Raw genomic sequence first — 12,585 nt, forward strand, 5'->3', positions numbered from 1 at the left:
TGTCTCCAGATCTTATTACAAGAGGAAAGAAAATCAATTGGTTAAATGTGTTTTGAACACCATGCTTGTCATATCACTCATTTGTTTGTAAAGATGGAAAGCTTGGTTCATCCAGAATGCCACCTAAAGAATTTCCATCAGTGCCGTCTGGTTACAGAAGCTGATGGATTAACCTCTCCCCACTGAAATCAGTGATCAATGGGCTTTGATGGGGGAATATTCCAATGGGAGAGCACAACTCCCTCCTCCAGCAAAATGGCATTAAGTGTCTATTACAGCCCATTATGAATGCTAATGTCTGTCATCACTTTATTTTGCCACCTATATCCCAGGCCACAGTCAGTGCTACTTATACCTCAGGAGACACCAGCCAATGACCAGTGGCCAGAGTTTCTTTGTGTGAGCACAGTTTAGGAATCAAATCCTCTAAAAGCAACAGCGGACTCTGGAGAACTTTTCCAAGGGCTTAAAAATGCATGGAGAACTAATAACTTCCTACATAGAACCCTCCTGTATAAAAAAAAAATCTGATAAAAAATTTACGCACATGCACACATGCGTGAAAGCACACACTCAAACAACTGTAATGTTAGCCAGAAAGAACCAAAGTTTCTCATAATATTAGCAGTAGAACTCATGCAAATTTCCAATCTGGTGGGTTAATTACTATTGCTGCTAAGCACATTAACTGAGAATAAAATAATTACAATAACAAAATTCAAACCATTTCAACAACTTTAAGTAATAATCAGAGATATACTCCCTTCATTAACGTGACTTTACATTTTTGTCTATTTGACTATAACCCATAAAAGGGCGGCTTCAATGGGAATTCATTACTATTATTCCTACAGAGAGTTTTCCTTTACAATAGCCTGCCCATTTAAGACTGAATACCATTAAGAATACCCTTGGAGAAATCCACCAGGCTTTGAGGGATTCTCCTTTCATTTCACATTGTATTTCCTTAATAAAGGAAAGCAGAAACATGGTAAAAACAGTGATTGGTCACAGTATGTTAGAAGAATCAGTAGTAATATTCTGTTTCTGCAGTGGTAGAGTTCCTGCCTGTATTTCTGTGAGCAACCATGAATGATTACAGCAAGACTCACCTAAGGTAGCTGTGTGGATGATTGATAGGGCATTAATCAAAAGATGCATATCTACCTCAGAATTTGTTCACAAGCTTTCTTCTAATAGCTGATTTCATGTTCACTGAGCTCTATGCCAGTTTGTCCAATTTATTTTTCGGTGTACAAGCCATTCATCAAAACCCACAATGATTTAACACCTCCCCCTCCTTTGGGTGAATGGGTATTACTAAGTGTAACTACCTTATTCTACTCATTAAAGAAACAAAACCCAAAGACCCCCACTTCAGGTATAATTAAAACGTCAACAGTCCCTGCATTAACCTTTATACACATTTTTAGTTTCTCAGGGGCCTGAATTATCCAGCAGGCCTAAGGAAGGAAACTCAGGAAGAGGTGACTGACACTTCAAACTGTGGATAACATCAGATTCTGGGCTTAAAAATGGAGTTCCTGATTAGGAGTTAAGATGACTAAAGAATAATACCTCACAAAGCAGAAAAGGACCTTGCTTTTTATATATATGCAATTCAATAGAATTTACTGTATGCAGAATGCTGAACAAGATAGGTATATTTTAAAAAGTATCAGTGCAGATGAATCAAGGCTCAGCATTTCTATAGAAGTTCCTTAGCACCACAGTCCTCCTTGTCCATGGGTACCTAAGAGTTTGAGATTTTCAGCACACCTTTATAGCTCTCACTGGAGCTTACTTTTCACTAGTGAAACCAGGTAGCTGAAATAAATATGCTCTAAAATTTACTTGAACTACTAGGCAGCAGGGTTGACAGACCGATGATTTCTCAGCCTTTGTGGTTTATTATAGGCCAGAAACAGATGATCTCTTCTCTGGGTGCCAAGATCTGGGTACTGCAAACCACCAAGATGCCTTTGATAATTCAGGAATGGCCAGGCCCGCCCGGCTGCCATTAACACCATGCCTAGGGAGGGCTGCAGTAGGGCTGCTCAGCTCCAGATCACAAACCAGTTTAGAATCTAATGAAAAAAGCACAACTTTCTAGGCTCTGTCACAGTATCTGTATTTGCAGATTTCACAGTCAGTGTTGCTCAGAACACTGTCTATGGAGTTCTCAGGTTGAGTTCTTAAGGAAAAAGCAGAAAATGGGCCAAGAAAGACTGGGCATGGCAGCTACATCCAGAAGAGGCCACACATACTATCTATCAAATGATGCCTCTATGTGTACTCTCATGGTGAGAAAGGTGTGCAGAGAGTCTTCTGAGTTCTTGAGGGGGAGCCTGGGAGCCCACGCCTATGATCAAGTCTAAGAGGCAGGGCCATAGAAAGCGGAGTGCTGCTCTATGAAGTTTTGGCCTCTGGGTACAGAGGTGGCCACCCTGTATGCTGGTACTTGCTGTGTTCCCTGCCCTGACCCCTTGGCCTCTAAAGTTGAGCATAAGCTCTGGGCTCCTGCCCCTCCCACTGCTTTTAGAGGCTGCTAAAAGTCTTGGCTCGTCACCATCCTACTCTAGTCTCTCTTCTGACTGACTCTAACTCTTCTCTCACAGGACCCTGGTTATTAATTTCATGACACAGATAATTCAAAATGAAATCAAGATCTGCAGCTTCACCACATCTACATATAAGGTAACTTGTTCACAGGTTTCAGGGAATTAGGATGTGAGTATCTTTGGGGGCCATTATTCTGCCTAGCACCCTCAGGATACTGTCACTTTAAAAAAAAAAAGCCATATTAAGAAAAAGTCTTCCTCTGAAAACTCCAAGCAGACACCATACACACCAGGCATTTCAAAGTCACTGTATTCAAATCACATTGAAAACCCCACTGAAAGAGCTTACAAGAAGATCCTATAATGTGTCTTTCAATTTTTCAGGAATTTCATGTATGGTGCGAGGTAAGAAGGGTGATGCCAGATTCCATAATAATTGTGCTATCAATAAAGCAACATGGTTTGGACTGATGCAGTCCTTTACACTGGAAGAGCTGATCATGTTTACATTAAAAATGAAAACAAGGAAGAGGCCACATTACCCAGGCACCAGACACGCAAAGGTAAAAGCTGGAGTCCATTAAGTCACACAAAGTATTATATTGAAACTTATTTGTGTGTTAACTTTTAAAAAGCAGTATTTTCCCTAAAGATAACTGTTTTTCCTTATAGTAACCACAGAATTTCCCATAGCCGGAGGTGTTAATTTTTTTTCTTTCTTGTGTCAAACCACAACAAACCTGGGGGTTATGGGTAGTTAGGCAGCTAAGTCCTCCCCAGCTTTGATCTACACTGATGCAGCAGAGAGCCTCTTAGGCTTCTGAGTTCATCTCTGAAATCTCTCAATGATCTGGAGTGGGCTGAACAGAGCTGCCTCAGGCAAGTGGCTAATGAGAGAACTAAGTTACATAACAGCTCTGTAGCGGATGGTAAAAGACAGAGCAAGCCAGACAGGCACAGCTCTGAAGTCCAGTGGGTTGTGTAAACAATAGGTGACTCCTTTGGATTCCAAGGAAATGCCTTGCTTTAAATGTAAGCTGTACTCTTCTTAGTGACTCCCAATAGATATGTATTTTCTAAATTGCCATGGCAATTAACTTTCAGATTTGAAGTGGGTCTGTTTATTTTGAGACAGGGTTTCACTATGTAGGTCCTGCCTGGCCTGAAGTTCTTTATGTAGATCAGGCTGGACTCAATCTCACAGAGATCCACCTCAGAGTGCTAGGATTAAAAGATGTGCTCCACCACATTCAGCTCAGGTTAAAACATTGTGAAAAGAAACTCATTTGATCATATTACAGAGTACTCCTATAAATTAGGATGAGGGAATAAGCCCAGATCTCTAAAGGCAGAAGGACCCAGGGCCTGCTGTGCTTGCTTTCTGGCTTCTGCCTCTCCTAAATCTTTTGCTCATGAACCCATCTTGTATGTTAAGTGAGGTAGCACTGAGATAACACGAGGCAAAACTGCAGTCTAATCACACCCAACTTCCTAGTCATGCTGTGGGTTCTGTGCTAACAAGGTCATTCACTTCTTGTCATAGCTCTGAAATTTACTATACAACAGCTGCTATTCAAAGAACAATTCTTCCCAGTTTTGCAGGAATGGTCTCACAGCTTCTATTCATTCTATGTGTACACATATAGGTATATGTATGCACCCATGTGTTTATACTTGAGAGCAAACAAAATAAAAACTTCTACTGCCATCCATAAACATTCTTAAGGCATATTTATTGGAAAATCCAACTAAGCCTCAGCAGGAAAGCACAGGGAGGTACAGACCCGCACACTCAAAATGAATGTGTCCTAACATTTATGTTCCGGTATGCATACTCTGAGTAGCCTTGGAGAATGTGCATTAGGCTTTCTGTTGTGAAGGTGCTGTGGAAAACTAACAAGGTACTTGCAGCCAAGCAGCCATGAACAGGAACAGCAGCGGCATGCTCTGCAGTGGGAGCTGCTGATAACTTTCAATGCAGTAAATGGGCTGAGCACATACACATGGTGAGAAAGACCACGTTCATATGAGCAGCATCAGCTATTATTACTTCTCCTATGTGAGTGGTATTTCCCAATATTGTTTCAGCTAAGCTTTGGCCACTGGAAGATTTCTACAACCTGGTGGACAGGAGGAAGATGAAAGGACCCACCAGTCTGACACCGTGGTGGTTATTCTCCTTTGACAGTCCACCGACCCCTCTTGAGCATGTCTCCGCAGCCGGAGAGTTAAGCAACCTCTCAGAGTGTCCCAAGAGTCTCATTGTTCTCATGACATTGGTAGCAGACATTGTATAATCTAGCTCTATCTATGTCCCCAAACTTGTGCCCCAATTGCTCATATCTAACTGTCTTCTAGTTCTCTGGTCCAGTGCCAGCTCTCCAGATGCTCCTCCCATCTCGGGGTCTATATGCTCAACTTTCTTCTTAGGCAGTCAGAGAAAGCTCCTCCTGTGGTCACTCCCATTATCTTACAGCTCTTAGCTTCCTGGCACCTGGGTCACTTTCTCTACAGTAATGACCAGCATCCAAGCAACCATCTGCTCTTTTGTTCATCTCTGTTTGGAGGCTTTTCTTCCTGTAAGTTCCATGAAGCTGAGGATCTCACTCACTCATTCTGCAGCCTCCACATCTAGCCAGTATTTAAACTCATTCAAGTGTTTAGGGAATGAATAATTCAAAGAAAATTATCTTTTAAAAAAATACTATTAACAACTTTACTAAGGAGGAAAAAAAAGACACCTCATAATTTTTAGAGGATGGGATTAGAGATTCTAAAATATACTGGAATTAGCGCACGCTTTTCCAGTGTAAGCAAGACATTTGCTCTCATTAGCAGTAGAGAGCCAGAGAGCTGGGGAATCGCACTGGTTCCTACCTCCCATCAGGCAGCATTGATGGACCTGGCAAATGCATCCTCATTCCACAGGGTTCTTACACCAGGGAAGAATGATGGTGTACAAGAGAGGGCAGAGGGCACAAGAGTCACTAGGCTGAGCTTGTCTGTGCAGACAATAGAAAAACCTGCAATGACTGTGAAGCTGGAGATCTTGGCACTCAAGTGGGCGATTTGTGAGGTAGAACAAGAAATAACATTTTCATTGAGATGATTTTCCTAACCATGCCAGATCTTAAACCACTAAAGAGAGGAAACCATCTTCATTTGAGCACTAAACTGATAGTGAAAAAACTAAGCCTGGTATACTGGGAATGTGTTTACTAATCATTTCTCCATTCCATTTACATTTGGCAAAAGAAGGATCATTTGAAATGTCTTCTCTTCCTATGATGGCTTAATATCTGGGGGCAGAGGTATTAGCTAAACAAACCTTTAAATCTAATGAATAATGAGCTACTTACAATGTTATGTTTAACTGTGGACTGTTTGATGCTGTGGTCTTCAGTGGAAACCTTCAAATGATAAAGTACTTATGACTTCTTTAAATGAAATACTTTATGTGTTTGTTTTGAGTTCATACAGCAGCTATGAGATTAAAAAAAAAAAAGACTTGGGATACATACCTAGTCTCACATACCCAAGTACATAACTAAGTACTATGGTTTAATATGCCAACATGCTTTTGCTTTAAGTATATTTGTGATATATATATATATATATATATATATATATATATATATATATATATTAAAGGAGCCTGAATTACTAAGTAACTATTTTAAAAATACAAAATAATACACTAACAGGACATTTGCTGTTTTAACCCTTTTATTTTGAATCATCATCTTTTTCTCTACTATATATAATGTATCAATCTGTGGGGGTGTAGAATAACATCCAAATAGATCTTAACTTCTGGAAAAACCATAATTACTCAATAAAACGGGGTGAAGGGTATTCTAATGGTTCATGGGGGGAGGACTCCTTAATTTATTCATTCAATAACTATGAGTGGTGCCGTGTCAATGGGAGGGGACAAAGGTGATGCAGAGATGTAAGAGAGTTCTAATGCTCTTTCTACTCTAGGAAAATGGATAGCAACAGAAACCCAAGTGACTGCTTTATTATGTAACTGTAGCCTTACAAACTTACAATGGCACAATCACCCTTTGCACTGACCACATTAACAGTGAAGTAGGCTCCAGTGTGACAGACAGGTGTGTTTGGGGGTAAAGACATAAGCAGGAGGCTGGAATGCTGGTGGTACTAACCAGCTTCCTCCTTCCACGTGCCTATCCTCTTATCTGGTTCAACACAGACAGCAAATGTACTTCCTGCTCAGTTTCTCTTGTACTGTTCACTCTTAAGAAAGGTACCTGGCCTCAGGGTGTCCACATGCTTCTTTCCTTTCCCTGCCATTCTCTGATCCTATTACTCATTGATTATTGATGAATTGGTTTATTTGGGTCTAGGGAACACAATGCACCAAAGTTTCTTTGGCTAGTGGAGATGATACTGTCCATTAGTATGATGACTGCATTCTAACAGTACATGGCAGCTCATCACATACTGGAATACCTTCTATGGAAAGAAACGGACGTTTTATCTTAACATACCATGGATGCATATCAAAGACTAAGATACCCCCTGAGAGGGAGAACATGCATGAAAATACTCAAAGGCAAGAAAGAAAATGAGTATGTGATGGACTTCGGTCATGTGACTTTCACAGGATCTTTTGAGACTTCACTGGTCTTTAAAGTGAATCTCTTCTTCCACTTGTAATGAAATGATTATTTCAAGTTGGAATACCAACCGTCTCTGAAGTGGGGTACCTGCTTCTCTGAACAACTGTAAGATGTCACAAAGATGTTAACTAAGTAAGAATAAATGACATTACTGTGGACATTTATGTGCATATTCTAAGCTGCATCCTAAGACACTGTAAAGAATAAAGCAAGCAAGTGGGGATAATTGAGAGAAGAAAGAAGAATTGTTCACCAAGTAATTCTGGGGATAGAAGTGTAGCTCCGTGGTAGAGCACCTGCCTAGCACACCCAAGGTCCTGAGTTCAATGTCCAGTACACCACCTACCCACAAAAGTGACAAAGTGATTTGTGTGAACACCATTTGTATGAATATCTCACAGTATGCTACATTTCTACGTGGATGTTTTAGTCAAGTCACACAACTACAAAATATCAGCTAATTCAGATATAATTTATGGTATCAGATGACCTAAGAACACAAGCCAGGAGAAGAAGAACAACCTGCCTTGGGTTGGAGATTAACAGGCTGAAACATCACCAATGGTGTCATTTAGAAGTACCATTCAGGGTCATTTCTTTTTTAATTTTACCCAGTGGGGAAGAACTTCTGTCCCCCTGTGGATCCATATCACCTTTAATAAAACAACTCACTATAGCCAGGCAGTGGTGGCACATGTCTTTAATCCCAGCACTCTGGAGGCAGAGCCAGGAAGATCTCTGTGAGTTTGAGGCCAGCCTGATCTACAGAGTGAGATCCAGGACAGGCACCAAGACTACACAGAGAAACCCTGTCTCAGAAAAAAAAAAAAAAAAAAAAAAAAAAAAAAGAACGAAAGAAAGAAAAAAAACAACCCACTGGATGTCTTACCTACAGCTGTTAAATATGCAGATTAGGGCCAAAGCTGGGATTTGACTACATACAGACAGATGCTGGAAGCCTACACTTGTGACTACACTGGCTGACCCTGAGACACTGCAGACTCCACTCTATCTATTGATAACATTGGCTGACCCTGAGACTCTGCAGACCCCACTCTATCTATTTGATAACATTGGCTGACACTGAGCTCCCCCAGACCCCACTCCATCTATTGATTACATTGGCTGACCTTGAGACACCCCAGACCCCACACTATGTACTGACTATAGTCACAGAAGCAGGTGTTTGTTTCATCCTGTTCCCACTTTTCATTGGCCATATAAAAAAGAACAGCAGAAAATGAGAATCATGATTTATAATAATAATGCTAATTTGCCTGTCAATGAGAACTGCTGATAATTGAACTAGAAAAGAATCAAAACTGCACTGGAAAATGTTCTAGTGGAACAATGGTATCAGTTATTCTTAATAAATATGGAGACAGCACTTTATTTATGTGTATTTTTTCTGAACTGTCTGAACTGTTGAAGTTTCCCAGACATGTAAAGTCACCATGAAAAGCTCAACTAATAACTAGAGCTCTTGCTCATTCATAAAAACTAAAGTACATTCTTACTTATTAAGAGCAAGGTTCGTGAAAACAGTCATTAGGTTTTATGTTCCATTTATTTATTGTGTTTTCTTGGGGTTTTTGTTTGTTTGTTTTGACAGGATGTCCAATAGCCCACATTAGTCAAGTCCCTTATATCAGAAGCTGGCCTTGAATTCCTGATGCCTGTCTTCACCTCCCAAGTACCCTGTCATCATGCCAGCCTCACTAGTCTGCCCTCTCAAAGCGAGGAATCACCCACAGTGTGCAAAACTATAATTCAAAGATTACTGGTAAGTGAATGCTTAGACCAGGGTGAAAATTGTAGTGGAAATGAGAGCTAAGGATCATAACCAGGACTATTTAATTAACCATTAGAAGACCATTTAATTCTGCCTGTATTATTTATAATTAGCACAGTTCAAACAAAGTGATTAGCTGACAAGAGTAGTGTGGAAACCTCACAAATTCTTAGCATGGCTTTTTTGTGTTCTTTTTGTATTCAGTGATAACAGTCCAAATTTGATCATTAGCCATAAGAAGTATTTTTTATAATAACTATTTTTACACTTCTTACATTCATGTAAGGGCGTGTTAAAATTACTTCACTATACAGAAATGATGGTCTAAGTTTTTATCTTTACAAGTAAGCTGGAAAAGTATAATGAATTCTTGTTAGCTCACTAGTGATTGGCCCAGCACGTGCCCCCAAATCATCCACATTTGTTTTCCGCTGAACTAAAAGCATTGTTTTGAATTCTTTCATTCTCACTGCCCCCTCTTCCACTGAAAGTTGTAAGTCTGTTTTTGTTCCTCTTTTGGACACAGGCTGGGTTTTATTCCACAGAACTCTTTGCAACAGAAGACTGGATAAAAAGATCTGAAATTCTCTGTGTCTAAGAAGTAGATTGCATCGTAATTGAATTAATTGCCATATAAGAACTAATGACTAATGCATACAAACCTATTAATTTTGGCCCATTGTTGTGGTATTTAACCTGAATCCTGGTACGGATGCAGCAGCCTGGTGGCTCTTTCCTTCTCTCAGACCACTGGCGCTGCAAATGGATTACTGGCTCATTTGAGCCCTGACATTTTATTATAAAGACACATAATGGACTCAGGAAAATACATACCTGATTGCACTTGCCGATAAGTGCCCATAGGAACCACTTGCTGAAGAGCTGCTACGGGAATTATTGAGAATTGTGACCAAGGAGTTAGGAGATGTTCTTATCATGGTCTGAAGGTCGAAGCTATGATCTGACAGTGGCGATATGGACAGTGTGCGCTTTCGGCTGGGCCTAGCTGACAGCCTGGGGCTAGGAAATCTGGTGCCTGTTACAAAAACAAAACAGAACTTGATTACCTACAGCCAGAATCTATACGCTATTGACTACCACTTCTCAGTGCAAAAGGAGAGGGACAGAAGTTGGCAACTTGTGGTGACAAGTATCTCCCCTCCCCCTTGTGATCTACTGGCTACAATTGAGGAAATTAGAGCAAAATATTTATCTTCCAGGGGTTTACCTCAGAGGAGAGCTGTTTATTAATGTGCAGGCAAAATGATAAATTGCTCAACAAAAGGGAGAGACTTTTATGTGTTATCCTTCTCATTTCTAATGATTTATGAATCTGACAGCTGCTTAGATACTCCCATCATTAATTCACCACAAGCGACAAAGACAGAGGTTCCCACAGCTGCAACACAATGCCCTCTTCACTCTAACACACACCATTTTAAGGCAATGAGTTGAATGACAAAACCTGAATTAAAGCATGTTAAAATAAAGAATTTGGTGTAGTTATGCCTGCCTTTCTCCGTGGCTCCAGCAGCTAAACGTTCCCCGGCAAACTCACAGCAACACTAAAACAATATACAAAGCATTGCCCTAACCAGTGGTACCAAATTGGGGTGGTTTTGTACCCCATAAAGCATCTGACAACATCTGGTTGTCATAGTTCAGAGCATGCTATAGACATCTAGCAGGAAGAGGCCAGAATACTATCAAACCCCTCGAGTGCACAGAGCAGTCCCACCATGTAGAGCCTTGGACTCAGTGTGAAAATGGAGGGCTCCTACCCTAAAAGCCTTCTCATCTCAGCATATATATTCCATGTTGTTAATGATGGTGCTTTATAAACGTTCCAAGGTGGGAGGCATAAACTGTGCATGCATTTAGCGAAGCTTGATATCCCTAAGGATACTGAAATGGACTTTTCTTCTCCATTAAAGAACTAACAGATTTTAGACTTCAAGAAAAGCCCTCTGACGGCCTTAATCTAGAGGTTAGTAACTCAATTTAAACACATGCCCACTTAATACAGTGGTTTCTAACTGAGGGGTTACAATTAAACATGATTTGCATTCAAATTTGTTAGCTCTCAAGATCCGAGTCTTAGGCCATATAGCAGCAGAGAATGCCACCCAGTGGTCCAGTGTTTGCTTTTGGAAGATCAATTTACAAGTTAGAGTCATAAAACTAAAGCTTAATGAGAGAGCAAGAAGGTAATCCTGCCAGGTGAGAAGCAAATCAATGACAAATAATTTTAAATACAAAAAGAAGATTTTATGTTTCACAGCATGGGCATGGCAATTTGGCCTTACTCGGAAAATTAAAGTAGTAGATAAATCTTTAAAGAAAAAAATGACAAGTCAATTGACCTCCAGAAAATTCAATGGGAATATTTTCTTCAACACAGATGGAATAGTCTCTGTCTTCCTGCCCTGCCCCCCGCCCCGCCCCCACAAGGTATACGTGCGTGCCTGTGATATATGTTGGGGGGTTCCCACCAGCCTTGAACTGACAATTCCCCTTGCTAAACTAAAAGTTTGCATCACCACAAGAGACCTCAGAGATAGGCCACATACAAGATAACAATCCACCATGCTCTGAGATAATTTAATGAAAGGAAATAGATGACTGTGAAAGGCTTTACAGTTAAACCTCACCACCAGACACTAAGTAGTAGTAACATCCATATGTAACGCTGTTCTAACACTCTGAATGACAAGGATGGTGCCTTCTCAATTCTTTCTTTGAGTCACATTGAAAATAGGTTCAGTCATTTAGAACAGCTTCATTACCAGCTGACTTAGGGCATTTAAGTACAGAATAGTAAACCCAGCTCTGTATATGCTTCTAGTATCTAAGGAACATCTCGTTTTTATTATGCCCTCTGCCTTGAACATAACAAATTTCACACTGACTCACTGCAATACGCTAATTTCATCATCTAAGGTTTTAATGGAGAAATACCTGTCTTTTCCAGACAATTTGAATGACAGACCAGATTTATTGTCAGCTTTTACATAACCTTTCACAAAAACTATTTTCCTTAGGACTCAGAGTTAGAAGGAAGAAGATAAGCTAGACATTCTTCATCCCTGCCACAATCTCTGTTTTTGGTGGGGATGCTCGGGACTGACCCCAGCCTTCTAAATGGAGCCCTCACTGACAAGCAGTGATACAAGAGATAATGTGATCTGATACCATGAAATATAAAAAGCCTTATATCTACCATATATTGTTCAAAGCCAGGGTCCAGAGGCCTGGCAAAACCTTTCCATCAAACTCTTCAGGTCACAAAAGGCCTGGCTATAAAATGTCCTCACTGTTCCCCTCTCTGAGAACAGCACTGGTTTAAGTCCTTTTCTGCTCAGATGGATAGCATGGACTTCAGTGGTTCTTGCCTTCTGCTCATCCCTAGGATGCTCCTTACAGGAATTACAGGCTCAAGGTTCTTCAACTCTTAGAGCTATGAACACACCTGATTAGTCTATTAAGCTAAATATTCTAGCTTCCATGTTAAAAATCACCCCTCACGAATTATACCATGTGCTTTAGCCACTGAAACCAGAGCCCTATTTATATTTCGCAGAGGTAG

General features: G+C 40.4%; 1 protein-coding gene across 5 annotated transcripts in view; it reads right to left on the minus strand.

Annotated features, from left to right (window-relative positions):
• The window catches only part of Gli3 (GLI family zinc finger 3), a 273,000-nt gene that overhangs the window by 74,625 nt on the left and 185,790 nt on the right, over positions 1–12,585 (minus strand). For all 5 annotated transcript variants that reach the window (XM_052728011.1, XM_052728012.1, XM_052728013.1 and 2 more), the window contains one exon: positions 9,834–10,035. In XM_052728011.1, the coding sequence (XP_052583971.1) occupies positions 9,834–10,035 (202 nt within the window). The remainder of the gene's footprint in view (positions 1–9,833; positions 10,036–12,585) is intronic.

Source organism: Peromyscus californicus, unplaced genomic scaffold (assembly GCF_007827085.1).
Source record: "Peromyscus californicus insignis strain IS unplaced genomic scaffold, ASM782708v3 Scaffold_8__1_contigs__length_139910024, whole genome shotgun sequence".
Taxonomy (NCBI): Eukaryota; Metazoa; Chordata; class Mammalia; order Rodentia; family Cricetidae; genus Peromyscus; species Peromyscus californicus.